General features: G+C 42.0%; 1 protein-coding gene across 3 annotated transcripts in view; it reads right to left on the bottom strand.

Moving 5' to 3' along the window:
- The window catches only part of nags (N-acetylglutamate synthase), a 50,729-nt gene extending 36,782 nt beyond the window's left edge, over positions 1–13,947 (bottom strand). The window contains exons 1-2 of one of the 3 annotated variants that reach the window (XR_007250382.2): positions 13,477–13,947; positions 3,350–3,624 (exon numbers count right to left, since the gene is read on the bottom strand). Coding sequence is in view for 2 of the 3 variants with exons in the window: in XM_048560244.2 (XP_048416201.1) it covers positions 3,350–3,624; positions 13,477–13,818 (617 nt within the window). In the remaining variant the exon portion in view is untranslated. The remainder of the gene's footprint in view (positions 1–3,349; positions 3,625–13,476) is intronic. The other 2 variants (XM_048560244.2, XM_048560246.2) reach the window with 2 other exon arrangements.
- Between the last annotated feature and the right edge of the window lie 5,880 nt (positions 13,948–19,827).

Raw genomic sequence — 19,827 nt, 5'->3', positions numbered from 1 at the left:
GAAAATTGCTATTTTTATTTTAAAGCCAGAGGCAGATTGATTCTCTTGCTTCACAAGAATAAGGTTATTGGGGGTAGGCAGGAATGTGGAATACAGAATGTAAACAGATTAGCGATGATCTTATTGAATGGCATCACAGGCTTGAGGGGCTGAATATCCTACAACTGCATATGTTTGCGTGTTAATACGTTCACAACACATTCCTTGTGGAGATGAAGTTCTGACTTTTTATTGAGGATGCCCTTTATTGCATTTCTTAGCACTAGTCTTGTGCTGAACGGAAGAGATTTTGAACAGATCTAACAACTCGACCCTTAAAATTCAAGAAGCGCTGTGGTCATCAGAAGCAGCTAGTACTGCATTTGACCACAATCGAGAATGTCCAAACATATCCTCCACTCTACCATTAACCACCAAACGAGAGGATCAACCATGTTTCAAAGTAGAGTGCAGGAGGGCATACCTAAAGTTTTATAACATCTACCTGGTAAAGCAACATGGGACTACTCACTTGACAAGTGAGAAAAACTGCAGGTGGTAGACAGAGCTAAGCAACCCTAAAGCCAATAGTTCATTTCTAAGCTCTTCAGTCCTGGTGTATCCAATTATGAATGATGGTTGACTATTAAATGACTCAGTGGAGGTGCAGGCCCCATATCTATCCTCATCTTCAATGATGGGGGGAGTCGAATAGATAGAATCATAGAATCCCTACAAGATGGGAGCAGGACATTCAGCCCATTGAGTCTACACCAACCTTCTATAGAGCATCCCATCGCTCTAACTCTGCATTTCCCATGGCTGATCCACCTCGCCTGCACATCCCTGCACACAATGGCCAATTTAGCACAGCATAGCCAAGCCACCTACCCTGTACACCTCTGGATTCTGGGAAGAAACCGTAGCACCCAGAGAAAACCCACATAGACAAGGCGGGGAATGTGCAAACTCCACACAGACGATTGCCCAAGGCTGGAATCGAGCCTGAGTCTCTGGCACGATGAGGCAGCAGTGCTAATCACTGACCCACCATGTTCCCCATCAATATAAGAGACAAGGCTGAAGGATTTGTGTCTGTCTTCGGCCAGACATGCCGAACTGATAATCCGTTTGGCTGCCTCCTGAAGTCCCCAGCACCACATGCCATCTTCAGTCCATTTCATTCATTTCAGTTGACATCAAGAAATGAGTGAAATTACCGGATGCTGCAAAGGCAATGGGGCCTGACAACATTTCCACAATAGCACTGAAGACTTGTGCCCAGAATTAGCCATGCTGTTCCAATACTGCTACAACACTGGCATCTATCCAACAATATGTAAAACTGCCTGGGCATGTTCTGCCTACAAGATGCATAAAAATCCATAAGGCTACTCTCAGTCATCAGTAAAGCAATGGAAAGTAGTATCAACAGTGCTATCAAGTGGCACTTGCTCAGCAATAATCTGCTGACTAATGCCCAGTTTTTGTTCCACCAAGACTACCAAGCTCCTGACCTCATTACAACTTTGCTCCAAACATGAAAAAAATGAAATCCAGAGAGGGAGTGAACTGCCCTTGACCTTAAGGCCACATTTCCCAGAATGCAGCATGGAGGAGCCCAAAACTGGAGTCAGTGGAATATTCTGCACTGGTTGTAGTCATACCTAACACATTGGAAAATTTGGTTTTGTCTGTTACAGGTCAATAATCTCAGCCCAATAATATTATTGCATGAAGGCAGTGTCCAAGGCCTAGGCATCTGAAGCTGCTTTTTCAAAAACCTTCCTGCTATCAAAAGCTCAGAAGTGTGGATGTTTGCTAATGATTATGCAGTGTTCAGTACCATTTGCAACTCTCAGATACTGAAGCAGTCTGTGTCTGATTTGCAATAAGATCAGAATAACATTCAGGCTTATGTTACAAGTGGCAAGTAACATTCATGCTATAAAAGTGCCTACAATGATCAGTTCCAAAAGAGAATCGGACTATAGCCACTTGATGTTCAATGGCATTGTCATCACTGATTTCCCCAGGATCAACAAGGGTTACCATTGACAAGAAACTGAACTGGGCCAGCCAAATAAAATCTGTAGCTACAATAGCAGGTCTGATGTTGGGAAGTCTGAACTGAGTATCTCATCTCCTGGCTCCTCAAAGCTGGTCTACCAATAGTCAATAGTGTAATGTAAGCCTGTTCAGTTGCCTGAATGAGTTCAGCTCCAACAACAATCAAGAACCTTGATACCATCCAGGAATTAAAGCAGTCTGCATTACTGGCATTCTGTCTAAAACCAACAGTGCGAAGTGGCAGCAGTGTGTATCTATAAGATGCACCACAACAACTTAACAAGTCTCCTCTAATAGCACCTTCTAAGCCTTCAACTTCTACCACCTCTACAAGGACAGCAGATACATGGGAACACCCTCATCTCCAAGTCCCACACTCTCCTGACTCGGAATTACATTGCCATTTCTTCACTATCACTGTCGAAACCTTGGAGCTCCCACCTTGACGGGATTGTCTGTACCTACAGCGTATGCATTGCAGTTATTCAGGAATGCAGATCACCACCACGTTCTCAAGAGCAAATAGAGACTTCCCCAGCCAATGATCACCACATCCCAGAAATTAATAAAGAAAACTAGTAAATAAAATCAGTGCTCCACTGTACTCCTGAACAGAGGGAGGCATTTTCCTTCCATTCCCAGTGTTGATGTATTGACTATTTTTTGTTGAAGGGTAGGGGGTGGCCAGAAATGGGACAACAATTCCCCTTGTAATGAAAAATGCAGAATGCCTATTCTTCTTTAGTAAGAATGATTTACTAACAAAATCAGATACATTGTTGCAATTCAAAGCTTCAATTTCTATGATACTGAAATCTTAGTTAGCAGAGAAAATGTCCACGTTCCTTGTTAAAGCAGGAATCGTACTGCCCATATTTTGCAGTTTAGCTACAATACGTCAGCACCTGCCACAGCTTACTGGTATTAATGGAGCATGTGTGCATTGAGAGGCACACAGCTCCCAGTTGTGTGAGGTAACAGTTCTATAATATGGTCTAATTCCACGAGTCAGGAATATTCCTTAGCGCCTCCCTTGCCTTTATCAATATTACCAATTTTAGAGCTAGGGAAACTAGATCACTGTTTGCAAATTGATCATGTTGTCTGATTTGTGTTGTATGATATGCAATTTACAGTGAAACAAGAGCATGTAATTTGCTAAGTCATTAACAATGATATCATAGAAATCAGCTATCTTGGTACATCACTGGCATTCAATGCAGTTCTTGATGTTCCAATTTATGAATCGTTGATGCTTTAGTATTTAACACACAGCTTTTAGTACGAAAGTCAAATGTACCTGTTGTGAGACAAAGTCTCCTCTGCTCGCAGTAAGGAACCCCCATTAAAAAATGGCATCGTGACCGCTGAGTTCCTGTGTAGTGCATCAGTTAGGATCCTGCAGTTCTTGAGTAATAAGGATTTGGTTTCAGTGAATGAGGCTGATTGCTCTCCAGCCTGCTGACATGATAATCCTATCACAACCACAGGTTTCATGTCCATTCGCTGCAGGAATGCCAGGCCGAATGCCAGACTGGATACCATCTCTTTCGAGCAGAAGATCTCTTCATCCACCTGACAGACATGAAGATAAGTTAGCTAATGCCACAAATTACTTCTGACTGCAATAGATCTATTTTTAGATCATCTACATACTTAGCTGCCACTTCCCATAGCTTCTTGATAGGGTTTTTTTTTAATACCATGTGTCATATGAACCCTGGATCAAGTTGAGTATGTCCTTCTGTAGCCTGCTCCTGGCCTCAAAATCCATCGGAGTCATCCAGAATAAAACCAGACGCAGACACTTGGGCTTGGATATTTCGAGGATTTGGATTGCCACTTTGTTACTGTTTTAATAGTTATACTGAGCTCCTGGTCAGGAATTCCAATCCCAAATCCTTCAGAAACATGGAACAAAGCTGAAACAAATACAATTCCCTCACAGAGCAGGATAATCAGGGAGGTAATCTGCATTTGTTTCAATTCTGTTAGAACTTTGTTAGACTGTACTTGGAGTACTGTGTACAGATTTGGTCTCTTTATCCCAGGAGAGACATTGTTGCCATAGGAGGAATATAATGAAAGATGCACTGGACTTGTTCCCAGGATGGTATTACTGTCCTAGAGAGAGAGACTGGGCAAACTCATCTAGTGTTCTCTGGAGTTTTGAAGAATGAGAGGTGATCTCATTGAATACTACAAATACTTAAAAGGACAGGTAGAACAGATTCAGATAAGACGTTTCCCCAGGTTGGGGAGTCTGAAACACGGACTCATAATTTAAAAATGATAGAGACACCACTTAGTCTGAGATGTGGAGAAGTTTCCTAAAAAAACTAAGTGGGTGTTGAACATTTGGAATTCTCAATATTTGTGTACGATTAAGGTGGAGATTGAGAGATTTCTGATTATCAATGGTGTACAGGGTAATGAGCACAGTGTGAGGGACTGATGTCCTTGATCACCCATGATTATATTGAATGTTGGGGCAGGGGCTGAATGGTCTCTTCTTATTCCTACACCATCTTCTGCAGCAGTCAGTGTGCCATGTTCTGAGATTTAAATGTCCTGCAGCTCTGCCAGGCAAAGACTGGTGGCAGGTATGATCTTTATACCAGTGGAGTCTTTGGGCTGCTGGTGTGCGGCAGGAGAATCAGGTGTGGGTGGGAAATGGAAACATATAGGCTGGGGGAGGGATCTGAATAGGGTTGGTTGTCAGGGATCCAGAGGGTGTAAGAGGTCAGGGGAAGATGTGTACCTTTTCCTGGGTCATTATTAAGTTAATGGGAATGAAAGCCTCTGAATTCTCCGATTTTAAGGGTCCCCCCCACTACCCACACCCTGAAGGTTTCAGACGCAGAGGAATTTTCCTGAGGAATCTTTCATTTCCAAGACAATTCCCATGGAGTCTGCTGCAGGATCCACCGGATCCTGGTGAAATGTCTGTTCTGCAGAAATAACTAACTCTCTGGTTACAGGAATGCCCAGGCCTTTGTTGCAAAGATTCTGTTATGTCAACTGGCTCGCTGAAACAAAACAGTCATAACACAATTTTATGATTGAAAGACTTTCATTTTCTCGTATTTGTTCATGCTTCTTTTTATTAATAGAAGCACAGGCGAGCATGCATTACAAAGAAGCCTGCAGTATTATATCTGACGAAGGTCAGATAACCTGCCTGAAACTGGAGTTGAAAGCTTCTGTCGATGTTATAAGCTACAAGAAAAGCAAAAACCAGGATGGAAAAAGGCCAATTTGTCCAAAGTTCATCTTTTAAACCTTAAACTTGCCAACTGTTATGTCTGACTACATTTTAACAGCCCCAATATTTTAACACCCCTTCTATAAGTTTTTATTTTACAACAAATGCTTAAGTACGATATGCAAACTCATTCAGGAGATGTAACACCTGTCATTTTTTTCTTCTTCTCTCCTCATCGTCCAAGACTCGAAACACTGCTTCCATTTAGCAAGTGCAGGCCCAGTTACCCACACTCTCCTCACAGGGCACACTCTCCATCCTGGGAGCAAGTGTGTGAACTTCTTTCAATGTGGTCTACTAAATTCACTGCTTACAATGTGGGTTCTACAACATTTAGGAGACCAAACATATAGATTTGGTGACAGCTTTGCAGAACACCTTCATTCTGCCCAGAAGATTGACTGTAGGTTTCCAAGGCCTATCAACTTAATTTTCTATTTTGCTCGCATGCTAGCATTTCTATTCTCAGTTTGCTACACTGTTTGAGTGACACTCATGGTAAGTTCATCTTTCGGGACCTCAAACTTTGATGAGTTATTTTATAGCTTACCGGAAATAGCACTGGGTTCAATAATTTCAGACTGTAAATTCTGGCCCTCTATCGTATAGTCTTCTCTTTGTATAACCTTGTTCTCTTATTTTCACTTTCAGACCATGGCACACTAGCTGTCAGAGCATCATTTGTTTCTGTGTTTCTTTTCTTACCTCGTCACTACTCCCTTTGGCCCTGCAATTCAAACTCTTCTGTCTGCCACTGTGTCACAGAATTTCCTTTTGTCCTTGTCCCACACCCCCACCCCACTCAAAACCTATTATGTTGTTAATATTTTCCAGTTCTGATGAAAAGTCGTTGAACTGTAACATTAATCCTGTTCGTCCCACACAGATGCTGCCTGACCTACTGAATAATTCCAACGCTTTGTTTTGTATTAATTTTATACTTAACCACCTGCTTGTGTAGCAGTCCTCTCTCCGTGATAAAAATATTCTATGGCATTGCTTCTGCTGTCATTAGATACAACTACCCTGATTTCTCCCTACACTAAGCTTATTGCCAACTTAGCATGCACACACCGACTTTGCAGATATTTGGCAGTTTTCTCTGCCTTGAATTCCAAAGTCCTGCACCACATTCAATCAGCACAAAAATAATAGGCACCTACAATTTTCATGCATAGCATGGAGTAATATACTTTATTGAATTGCAATTGTAATGGTGCAGGAAGAGACTATTCAGTCTCTGTACCTGTACTGGCACTCTGAAGGAGCAAAAACAGAAGTTGGTGGAAAAGCTCAACAGGTCTGGCAGCACCTGTGAAGAAAAATCAGAGTTAATGTTTCAGGTCCAGTGAACCTTCCACAGAACTGATGATAGCCAGAAAAATGTTAGTTTATGTGTAGAAGACAAGGTGGGGGAGGAGGGGGTAAAGAGTACGTGATAGGTGGGGATAGTTTTCAAGGAGAGAGAAGAATGGTTGGACAGACAAAAGAGTGGATAATGATCTGACTGGGAGGGTGAATAGCTGTTAATGAACACTGTTAGTGGGTAACAGTGTGTAATGGCAGACTGTGATAACAAGGCCTAGTGTGTGGGGTGGAGGCCTAGGACGTGGGGTAGTTCAGGCCCTAAAATTATTGAACTCAATATTTAGTCTGGAGGGCTGCGGGGTCCTCAAGCAGATGTTGTCCTTTTATCTTGCACTGAGCTTTGCTGGAACACTGCAGGAAGCCTGAGACTGAGATGTTGGCCAGGGAACAGGGTGGTGTGTCAAAGCAGCAGGCAGTGGGAAGGTCAGGGTGTATTTTGCAGGCAGAAAGTAGATGCTCTGTGAATCAGCCACCCAGTCTATGCTTCTTTTCCCCAATGTAGAGGAGACCACATTGTGAGCAGCGAATGTAGTAGGCTAGATTGTGGTAAGTACAGGTAAAGTGTTGCTTCACCTAGAAGGTACCTTTTAGGCCCTTAGATACTGGGGTGGGAAGAGTTAAATGGGCAGGTGTTACACCTTAACAAATTGTGAAGCTGGATGAACACAGCAGGCCAAGTGGCATCTCAGGAGTACAAAAGCTGACGTTCCAGGCCTAGACCCTTCATCAGAGAGGGGGATGGGGAGAGGGTTCTGAAATAAATCGGGAGAGAGGGGTTGGGGGACCGAAGATGGATAGAGAAGATAGGTGGAGAAGAGAGTATAGGTGGGGAGGTGTGGAGGGGATAGGTCAGTCCGGGGAGGACGGACAAGTCAAGGAGGCGGGATGAGATTAGTAGGTGGGAAATAGCGGTGGGAGGAGGGGATAGGTGAGAAGAAGAACAGGTATAGGGAGGCGGGGACGAGCTGGGTTGGTTTTGGGATGCAGTGGGGTGAGGGGACGAGCTGGGCTGGTTCTGGGATGCAGTGGGGGAGGGTGAGATTTCAGTGGGTATAGGAGGAGGTGCCGTGGGGCTGTTGGGGAGTTGTTGGAAGTGAAGGAAGAGTGAACCAGGATGTACCGGAGGGGAAAGTCCCTGCAAAAGTCAGACAAGGGAGGGGAAGGGAATATGTGTCTGGTGGTGGGATTTCGCTGGAGGTGGCGGAAATGGTGGCTGATGATCTTCTGGATGTGAATGCTGGTGGGATGGTAGGTAAGAATAAGGGGAACCCTATCGCTGTTGTGGGCGGGAAGACAGGGGATGAGGGTCAAATGCAGGAGGTAGATCAGACCCAGTTGAGGGCCCCATCGACAACAATGTTCACAATCTATTTAATTATTTATTAGCACGTAGGCTTTCAGTGCTGAATTCCAGCTTTTTTTTAAACCTTCACTCTTATTCTGCATGTCTTACAAATCAGTATTCTGCTGTGATCAATTATTTAGGCTTATCTGAATAATACTCATTCCAACGTATTGTTAACTAGTTTTAATTTGCTAGGCTGTTGCAGAATGGAGACAAGCAGAATTTTAGTTAGTGCAGCAAATGCTTCTGTATTCATACTACTTCCTGGGAAAGTGGGTTTTTGTTTAGCAGTTTTGGTTGCTAAATTATTCCACTGATTCATAAGCACTACAACACCATCATCTTGAGTTTATTATCATTCATTTATCTTATTTCACTTAAGAATTATTATTTAATATTCAACGCAGCTGTAACAAACAGAAATGATTAAGTAACAAGGGAATCCTACCACATCAACTTGATAAGTGAAAGCAAAGTACTCCAGATGCTGGAAATCTGAAACAACACAGACTGGAGAAAGTGAGCAGGTCTGGCAGCAACTATGGAGAGAGAGTGAGAGAGTGTGTTCACATTTCGAGTCCAGTATGACTCCTGTTCGGAATCCTGAAGTTTCTGTCTCTACAGATGCTGCTCGACCTGCTCGGTGTCTGCAGCATTTTCTGTGTTCACATCACCTTGATAGCTGACTATTTACCACTGCTGCAGTTTTGGCTTGAGTGCCTATTTCTAGACCTTACATTTATACAAAAACTACAAAGCATAAGTTGCGAGTGTGATAGAATATTCCCCGCTTGCCTGCATGAATACAGCTCTATCAACACACATGAAGCTCGGCACATCCAGGACAAAGCAGCCCACTTGACTGGTGCCACATTGAACACATTAAACATTAGCACCCTTCACCATTAATGCACAATGGCAACAATGTGTGCCATCTCTAAGATCACCACAGTAATTCAAAGGCTCCTTTAGGCTGCACCTTCCAGATATATGTACCCTCATCATTTGGGAGGGCAAGGGCAGCAGATGCAGAAGAACAGCCTCACCTGCAAGCCACATACCATTCTGACTTGGAAGTATGTAAACATTTCTTCATTGTCATTGGGTTAAATAACAGATGAATGGACACCATGTAACAATCACTAGACAGGAGTGTACCCTCCCATTCCGGGAACATTTCAGTGGTCAAGGACATTCAGCCTCTGAACTCGAGGTGAGTATCCTCCAAAGCGGCCTTCAAGATACACAACAACACAGAATCACCAAGCAGAAATTGATAATCAAATTCCATACCCATGAGAATGGCGTCAACCACGATCTTGGGTTTGTTCGGTAGTACGTGAACCCACCATACTGTTCTGTATCTGTAAAATCTTCCTTACTGTCCTGTTTTGACATTATCACCTGGATAAATTGTTATTATCTCTCTACGTTAATTAGTTTGTACAGTTTTGAATTACTTATTACTTTGGTTAGATCCTTGGCATGTGACTCTAAGACTATCATGTCATTCCAGTTATTTGGTTTGTCTCCAGCACCACCTTAATTTTTTTTATATAATTATCTCTCAGCTTCATTTAATCAGATTATAGCTTGAATTCAGCTGTTGACACTTTACTCACACTTATGGTCACCTGCAGAGACTTATTATTCAACACTCCACTCACACCATTTGTATGATCTTTTGACCTCTCTGCCCTTGATCTAACTGTCTACAAATTCTGTATCTCTGTGCTTCTCTCTCACTTCACCTGATGAAGGGCTATGCTTCGAAAGCTTGTGATTTCAAATAAACCTGTTGGATTATAACCTGATGTCATGTGACTTCTGACCAGGTTAAACAGCATTGCATGTGTATCTACATGACAGGCACTACAATGGTTCAAGGAGCAAATCACCATCACCTTTGAAGGCAGTTAGGTATGGGTTAAAAAAAAAAGACCAAACCAGAAATGCCTACATTTCATGAATTTTTAAGACATATGTTAAAAAGTTGATGCTTTGCAATCATAATGCATTCATTAGATACACCAATCCTCCATTTTGTTTCAAATTTGTATTGTATTTCATGAAATGTACTGTCTTGTGGTTGAATGAAAGTGCTTGGAACTTTTTTTATTCACAATGCAAATCGATGACTTGCTGCATTAGATTATGAACAGATTAAAATTATCAGGAAGAGAGACATGCTTCTCAGTGTATGATTTCTAAGAATGTCTTGTGTGTATAATTGAAGAGTTTGTTGCCCTCAAAAAAGTTAACAATGATCAATAAATATGTAGTTTAAGAAATTCTGATCGTATTTGCTTCAAGCGTATTCAGCAGAATCGCAAAATTCAATATGTATTGGTCAATGTACTCCCTTCTTGTCATTTCACATTGTGTAGTGTCACGGTTTGCAAAATCCTATCATTTTGTATCTAAAGAGGTATTATCTATTCCTGGCCCTAACCAGCAAATAAAACAAAAAACAAGTTTTAAAAGACCATTAACTTTTCTCTGATTATGAGAAGTGTTGAAAAGAACGTTTAGCAAGTTATCCAAAGTAACACATTCTAGACCGCTGTGCAAGAGGGAAACTCATTCATTCTTCAGAGGATCAATGGTTAAACTTCAATCTCACTTCTGGATGATAACTTAACCCTTCCTTAACTCTCAATTCCCTTGTAACATACTGTTGAATGTTTATTTATCTATGATGTTACATAAAATGCGTACATTAAGACAGAGGTAGCCAACTCTTTTATATCAGGGAGGCAACATTCCAATTTTTCCTCTTTGTTGAGGACCTGGTGTGCAAATTTGGGAAAGATGAGGGTTGCTGCAACAGTAATCAGAAACTTTAAGAAAATTCAAAACCAATAAAGTGATCATTTAATATAAGCATTTCATAGAATGACTGTTAAGATGTGTCAAGCAGAAAAGCTTAATAATAAAGCCGATTTTTGTCTTAAGATGACAACCCAGTTCACGATCATCTAAGCTAAGGTGTTAGTTTTAAAGCTGTACGTGGGTCACCTCTGATGGGGCACAATCTGAGCTGGTCTTGGCGGACTTCACCTGAGAGTGACAGTCAGATGTGAGTTCAGTTTCACTTGTGGTTTCCTCCACTCACAGCTCTCTTTCCCTCACTCCAAAAAAACAGTACATTTCACTTTACATCTTTTTTTGTCCCTGGTCTATGTACCTTCTCATGCAAGATTATATAATTAGTTCACTTATGATTTCATTGTAAATTTGCCTACCAGTGAAGCAGATGCCAGGTTGTCTGAAATGCTCCAGCAGGTAGTAGATGGTCAGTGGGTTGGAAATCCCTTCATTATGTAAAGGAAGTGTTTTACAATATAGGGATAATTTCTTGCACTTCCAGTGTATATCCTTAACTAGGAATGCATATTGGAAATTCAGGTCTATATATTATATATCAGAATCCCTACAGTGTGGAAACAGGCCTTTCGGCCCAACAAGTCCACACTTATCCTCAGAGCACCCCATCCGGACCCATCTCCTATAACCCACCTAATATGCCTGAACACTACAGGCCATTTAGCATGGCCAATTCACCTAGCCTGCACATCTTTGGACTGTGGGAGGAAACATAGGAAGAAGGTGTAAACTCCACACAAATAGTTGCCCAAGGGTATAACTGAACTCAGGTCCCTGGCGCAGTGAGGCAGCAGTGCTGTCCCATCGCCTTCCACAATTTTCCATTTTGAGAACTACCGTACACATTAGGATTAGTGTCCCAGAAGTAACATGTTGATTAATTCTATACTAATGAAGGTGAATTATTGCCTTAATTTCATGAATGTGAAAGGTCATGACTGTGTAAACTATTCAAATGGGTGTAAAATCTGTGGAGGTGGATGAGAAATCAACAACCACTAAATAAATCAAATCCTGAACTGTTTGGTGATTTGAGCATTTTTGAATGTAGAGTCACATGCTACTATTGTTAACTTTTCTGAATAAACAGTATACTTCAGTACGCCGTGGTAAATGATGTTCTCCTATTATTGAGGTCTGTTGTAGCCATGAACTGAATCCAGCTTCCCGTTTTTTGTAGCCATTGACAATATCAATGACAGATCTTTCCACAAGCCCTGAATAATGTGCCTTTACAGCCTTAATACTCAACTCAAAGACATTCAACACTGCGTATGCCTAACAGATCCAGGTTGTTTATCCATATTATAATGTATTTGAATGTTACTGCATTTGGCTGTGAAAATTAAGGATAATATTGTCCTGGAGCCTTGTGCCCATATTCATTTCACATCTACAGCTCGGATCGTCAACTTCCAGGATTGATCTGGAATCTCGAAGGTTTAACGAGCAATTATCAGGATGCTACAGTGTGCATCTCTGAAGAAAAAAAATACATTTAAAAACAAGTCACTTTTTTGAACATGTCTTTTCAACAGATACAAAAATATTGAAAATTGAGGAGTAGATGTTAAGCATCATCCGTATGGAGTAGAGTCTTTCTTGCTTCCCAATTGGCACATCATATGGCTTCTGATTAAAGTCATCCAGCTTCCAAGAATACATGTAATCACAGTTGGCAACACTGTTTACAGCCAGTGTTCCCAGAGATTAAGGACAGCATCTTGTTAATTATTTAGTTTGTAACATGGGCAAATTAGTAGTGGTTTTAATTAAAGAAAAGCATCGCACAAACTTAATTTACTATCCTATCTTAAAATACAGCACAACCTTACGATTCTACCAAGAGTCAAATCTGTTAACAGAAAAAAAAGCTTTGCATTTTCTGCTCTGGGTCATGCCATTTTTAATATGGTTTCATCGGTAAAGAGCAATATAGAGGAGGAACAGTTTTCTTCAGTAACAGAGCTATCGTTCTAATCGTCGCTGAGTTCAGGGGTCTCATTTGCAAATGAGAGTTTCCCAGTCATGATGCAATAATACTCAGTAGCAGAATCATTATCCACACTGCGGAGAGCTAGTTTCCCCTCAACATGTCATAAGCTGACCTGGTTAAGTGTGACTAAACAATTTAAAAAATAAAGTACAAATAAAATTTTAAAAAAAATGTTCTGAGGAAGAGTCACTGAACCCGAAACATTAACTCTGATTTCTCTCCACCGATGCTGAGCTTTCCCAGGAAATTTCTCGTTTTCCTTTTGTGATTTCCAGCAGACCTTTCTGTTTTTATTACAAATAGCACTCGCGCGGGCTTCAGAACTCATTCGAAAGTGTCGAGCTGACAACACTTAATTATTTTGGCCGCATGAGCATCAGCGAAAAATAATTTGGGCTTGGCTGCAGGGCTAAGTTTAAATGCAAGACAGGAATTTCACAACTTTAGTTGCACATTGGAAGGACAAAAAAAGCCGACTGAAGCGTATTGAGCCTGGGAGATGATCTACACAAGTGAGCAGCAGCCGGACAATGTGTTTTGTTGTGGGCTAATACCTCCAGCTCTCACCTCTACCACAGCGAAGAGTTTGTTGCCGCTGCTGCTGGCGCTCTGGAACTGGGTGAGCCAGTACCGGGCTTCCCTGGGATCGGCACCGATCTCGTTCAGGAACAGCTTGACGTCCCGGTAGACGAGAGAACGGGTGGCCCGGTGGTGACTGACCAGAGGCACCGACCGATCCGTCTCCGGCACCGGCGTGTTCCGGGACCGGTTACGGTCGCTGGCTTTGACCGCGCTCAGGCGGCGGAACCCCGGCACCGACTGGGCGCTCAGGATACGCCGGCACGATAGGAACTGACCGGCTTTAGCCACGGCTCTGGTGCCGGCTGATGCCGAGCTCGCTGTCGCCATTGGTCCTGCGGCGCTGAAACTGACCGAGTGCCCTGTCGAAACTGATGAGTAACTCGCACGGTGTTGTCAATCACTGCAATTCTAGTCCGCCCATCTCCTAGCGTCAGCTCCCCTTCTCCTAACCAGCCAAATAAAAGTAATACACGCTATGGAACAGCTCAACGCACCTATCCTACCCTCTAGTGTTCGTATCCCAGTTCTTCAAGGGCTGAATACAATCACTCCAACTTATTGCACATTTCTGTCCACAGATGCTCTGCTTTTCCAGCAAATTCTGTGTTTTCTTTCTGAATTCCAGCAATTCTTTCAGTTTCCTTTTTGTTGTCGGAAGCAGCTGCCGAACTGAATTTTATAACAAAACTAACACACTCCTACAGAACGAACCAATACACGGCTGAGCCGGCAGCATCTGAGGAGGAGGTACTGAAGGCTGTAAAACGCTGGAGATCCCAGGGGCTCGGGCAGGACCCAGGGAAAGAAAGCAAATATCGTTTCGAGTCGAGATGACCCTTAGAGCTCCGATGAAAAGTCATCTCGACTCGAAAACTTTAGTTTGCTTTCTCTCCATGGAAGCTGCCTGAACCGCTGTGATCTCCAGCGTTTCTTTTTGTCTTCAGTTCACATTCCAGCATTTGCAGTAATTTGCACCTTAACAGGAGATGTGCACGGTGATGAGTTTTTGAGTGAGGCAGGGCCAGTACAGAGAAGTCTGATCGAACGGTTTTCTTCTGCGCCCGAATAGTTTCATGATTCTGATTAAACAAAAACTTTAAACGCTTCAGGGTCTGTGTCCTTTCCTCAGCATTTGCGTCGTTTGTTTTAAAATCAGATACATTACATTTTTCTCGTCTTAAAAAAAATCATGGAATCCAGAGTGTTGAAAATGGCCATTCGGCCCAACACGTCCACACCGACCTTCTCACGGAGCATCCCACCCAGACCTAACCCCCTACCCAATACCTGTAACCCTGCATTTCCCATGGCTAACACAACTACCCATACATCCCTGGACAATTTAGCACAGCCAATTCACTTAGCCTTTGGAATATGGGAGGAAACCGGAGCACACTCATTTCTGAAGAAGGGTCAAGGCCCGAAACGTCAGCCTTCCCGCTCCTCTGATGCTGCTGGGTCTGCTGTGTTCATCCAGCTCTACACCTTGTTATCTCACACGAGTCACGGGAAAACATGCAAACGCTACACAGAAAGCTGTAGGAGACTGGAATCGAACCCGGTTCGACAAGGCAGCAGTGCTAGCCACTGAGCCACTCTGCTGCCGAATTGACGACACATTATTGATTGGACGAATGGGGATTTGCAGAGGGTGGGGGCATCAACAAAGAGCGCTGCATCGTTAACAGCCAACACTTCGAGGAATTAAAATAGCAAATAATTACACCCTCCTCACTGTGTGTTATCAACTTCCAGAATTGCGTGAGATGTTCCAGACTTGACAAATAAATAAGCAGGACACTAATGGCTGCAGGCAATTTGGCACGAGATTAAAGCCTGTAAAATGTTCAGAATTGTGCCTGTTGTTTAAACACCATAAGACTTGGCTAGGTTAGACTGTTTGGATAATACTTAAGTATCGTGCAGTTGCATAACTAAACATCAGCCCAGTTCCCACATTGGTCAGGCAGCAATGTGGCACCAAGGGGTGAACATGTAGGGTGCCCACTCATCCTTTGGTGAGATAAGATGGCACATGTTCTCAGGAGGATTTTGACAGGCTTTGTAATTGGGCAAGAACATGGCAGATAGAATGTAATGTTGAAAAACTTGAAGTTAGCAACTTTGGTGACATGCTGGACCATCTCTAACCTGAATTGACAATCTGTGTAAACTGATGGATCAAATATAGTGAATGCAGGGTAAGCTGTATAGTTCAGCAATCACAGCTCTGAGGAGATTGAAGAGTTGAAGTAAATGGGTATTAATATAAATGTGTATGTTTCCATCCATTACAACATTTCAGAAGCACTTAATTGCTTTTAAAGCTCTTCAGGACACCCTTAGATCGTGAAAATGGAACTTTATTGTGTAAGAAAATCTCTCAGTGATAATGTTCTCTCTGCTTTATGTTCCCTGTGGAGAGGAATGTGGACTATGTGAAGTGCTCATCCCTAGCAATTCAGATGTTAGGAGTTCACTAGCATTGGGAAATTGACTTTCTTTGCTTAAAATCTTAAGATCTTAGAATCTGGTAACTCCATCGAACTTTACAAGGACAAGGACAAGGTATGTGAGAGGACAGGAAAAATAGGATTCAGAAATGAAAAAAATGTTTAAACAGTGTAGGTGGAGTGACTGACAAGTTGGGCATTTGAGAACTTGACTCCCCAGCTTCGAAGATCATGATACAACAAAAATTGTCAAGAGATATGAAAAAGATAGTCTCGATGGTTGATTGACTGTTGTTTAAAATGCAGCTCAGTGTCAAATGCGATACTTGAAGATCTGCTTGGGCAAAAAAGGGACCGATGGAATTGGTGCCAGAAATATGTAGGTTTTGGCAATGGGCCTGAATGGCCTGAGAAAGTTAGAATTATCAATGTAGGACGTCCCCAGCTGTTGCTATGCTTCTCCTGTAAAACCGCTAATAAAGGTACTATTCTGTACCCATCAGGCTAGAGACACTGGAAACCAACTGTCTTCCAATACATGGCATTGCTGGCTGATTAGCATTTATTGCTCATCCTCAGTTGCCTATAGGTGGCGGCGAGCTGCCTTCTTGAACTGCTGCTTGCATGTGCTGTAGATATACCCACAGTGCTGTTAGAGCAGGATTTCCAGGATTTTGACTCATCAACAATTAAAAGGACGGCAATAAATTCCAATCCTCTGATGAAGGGTCTAGGCCCGAAACGTCAGCTTTTGTGCTCCTGAGATGCTGCTTGGCCTGCTGTGTTCATCCAGCCTCACATTTTATTGTCTTCCAATACCTCCTGCTACTGTCTAATAGAGTCACAGTGGGAGATTGGTGGAAAGCACTGGATTTTCAGAGCTTTGAGCATTTAAGTGTCTGCATGAGTTTTATTTTCTTCTGTTTGCAAAATTTCCTTTCAGTTCTCTTGTGGGACATGGCATTGCTGGCTGATTAGCATTTATTGCTCATCCTCAGTTGCCTATAGGTGGCGGCGAGCTGCCTTCTTGAACTGCTGCTTGCATGTGCTGTAGATATACCCACAGTGCTGTTAGAGCAGGATTTCCAGGATTTTGACTCATCAACAATTAAAAGGACGGCAATAAATTTCCAAGTCAGGATGGTGTGTCGCTTGAAGGAGAACTTGCAGTTGGTGTTGTTCCCCTGCTACCCTAGTCTTTGTAGATGGAATTAATCCTGGGTTTGGAAGGTGCTGTCTAAGACTCCTTAGTGATTTTCTGCAGTGTAACTTGTAGATAGTGCGTACTGAGCCTTGGTGGTGGAATGATTGGATGCTTCTGGATGTGGTCCAGTCAAGCTGGCTGTTTTGTCCTGGATATTGTCAAACTCCTTGAATGTTGTTGGAGCTGGACCCATCCAGGCAAGTGGGGGCTATTCTGTTACAGGATGTAGATAGGCTGGAGACTCAGTGGAGAAATTGCAGATGGAATTTAATTTGGACAAACGTGAGTTGATGCATTTTGGAAGTTTTAATGCAGGAAGCAATTCAGAACCTTTTGGAAGCAATACAATGCAGAGGGATCTAGGTGCACAGAGCAAGAATTCCCTGAAAGTAAGAACACAAGTGGATCAGGTGGTCAAGGCGGATATAGCATGCCTGCCTTGGTCAGTCACAGAATAGAATATAAAAATTGCAAGTCATGTTACAGGTACATAGAACTTCAATTATGGCACATTTGGAATTTTGGGGTCATACGCTAAAACATTAACTATGCCTCCTAAATTCTCATCCAAATCATTTGTATAAATGACAAAGTGGACCATGAGGAACACCTTTGGTCACAGGCCTCCAGCCTGAAAAATAACCCTCCACCACCACCACCATCAAGCCAGTTTAGTATCCAGTTGGCAAACTCTCCCTAAATCCCATGTGATCTAACATTGCATTTGAATATGGACTGCTACTGTATCTGAGGAGTCATGAATGTGCGATGTCCAGCACCAATCATTGTCTGACCTTAAGATGGAGGAAAGGTTATTGATGAAGCCGCTGAAAATGGTTGGTCTTAGGACACTACCTCAAAGAACTCAGACAGAGGTGTCCTGGAGGTGAGACGATTGACTTCCAAAAGCCACAACCATTTTCCTACGTGGTGAAAATGGTCCCCCAACCCAAAATCCCAACTGATATGCTGCATGAGGACTAGTTATAGGAATGCTAAGCTTTGTGGTACTGCAGTCTACACAATAAGCTCCTGAATTCAGCTACTCTGGAGCACAGGGTTCTCTGTATGGGCAGAGGTAACAAATCTGTGGTTTAATACTTTCAGGTTCTTTCAACTGTTGTTAGGAAGCTTGAACAATACTGCATCCTCACAGCTGTCCCTTGGGTTCCTTTAAGGAAACTAAAACAAGGAAAAAAATAAAAAGATCAAAATGCGGGTCAATCAATCTTCCAAAGTCAGCTGTCAGAGATTTAGACATGGGCATCAAGTTTACTGAGAGTCAGGTGAAGGAAATTTTCAGCACATTTTTTTAATCCCTTTATTCTTTCATGGGGGTGTGGACTTCACTGGCAAGCTCAGTACTTGTTGCCCAAAACTAATTGAGCTTGAATTGAATGGCTTACTAGACCATTTCGGAGGCAATTATGAGTCAACCACATTACTGTGGCATCTGGCATAACACATAGGCCAGACAAAATAGATTTCTTTCTCTAAAAAGAGAAAAACTCACCTGGTTCATTAATTACAATGGTGATAGTTAGCATTACTCTAACAGCCATCAGCAGCTTTGTATTTGGATTTATTCATTGCATTTAAATTTTACCAGCTGTTATGGTGAAACTTGAACCTAAATCCTCAGAGCATTTACCTAGGTTTAAAAATTGAATGCTGGTATTATTGTCACTGTTTATCTGAATTGTAGAATTAATGTTGCTAGTTTAAGTTTCTAGCTTGAAGCGGGATTTTGCTTCTTAGTCATGGTCCTTAGTTGGTTGTCTTTGCACCCTATTCTCATTTGTTTCATTTTTCTCCTGCCATACCCCATATTGGTTCAAATAATCTGCTGCTATAGCTTCATCAATACTCCTAAAAGCACAAAATGTATTATAATTATTCATCCATTTATTTCTTCCTTATCCTCACAGAGACAGAATATTTTAACTTAATATGCTGTTACTACTGACCATAGATCCCAGCTTGATACGTGGGAAATCTTCGCAAAGCTTGTATCCTACCACTACATGAGATAATCACACAGTAGCTTAAATCAGATTTATAATTTGTTTTGTAGAAACAAATTGGCCTTTAGGAATTTGTTTATGCAATCAATCCAATAAAAATGTGTTGCCAGAGATTTTACCGGATAGTCTGTTATTAACTTCGTATCTACATGTTTGAACATGTTGCTCTGAGGATGTTTTTCTACTGACTTCCTCACATTTTAAAATATTAAATTCAGAACCATGAACTGAAAACAAATGGCAGTAAACAAAACTTACGACATTCACATGTGATATAAACAAAGATTTCAAATGAGAAGTAATGTCCATAGAACCCAATGAGACTTCATTTTGCTAAATCCTGATCTGCTTCATCATAAATGGTAACAGTTGTGTTTTGTCCGTGGTGTGACAAGGATACAGTTATTGTTAGCTGTAACTTTTAAGAAATATCTCAAAAGCAGCAGTGACAAAGGAACAAATGTCAATTAACAGTTAATAGATAGGGACTGAAAGAAAGTGGCACACACTTGGACACTGAATCCCAATTTCGGCCCTAACTTACCTGCATATTCATCCATAAATAAAATGCACACATTTAAGAAGGTGACTTGCAAACTGGAAATTTGGGTCAAACAAAGAACTTAGGATTGAGCAGGGATGTTTCATGAACTTT

Source organism: Stegostoma tigrinum, chromosome 31 (assembly GCF_030684315.1).
Source record: "Stegostoma tigrinum isolate sSteTig4 chromosome 31, sSteTig4.hap1, whole genome shotgun sequence".
Taxonomy (NCBI): Eukaryota; Metazoa; Chordata; class Chondrichthyes; order Orectolobiformes; family Stegostomatidae; genus Stegostoma; species Stegostoma tigrinum.
The sequence above is the reverse complement of the archived record's forward strand: the minus strand, read 5'-3'. Positions and strand labels throughout refer to the sequence as shown.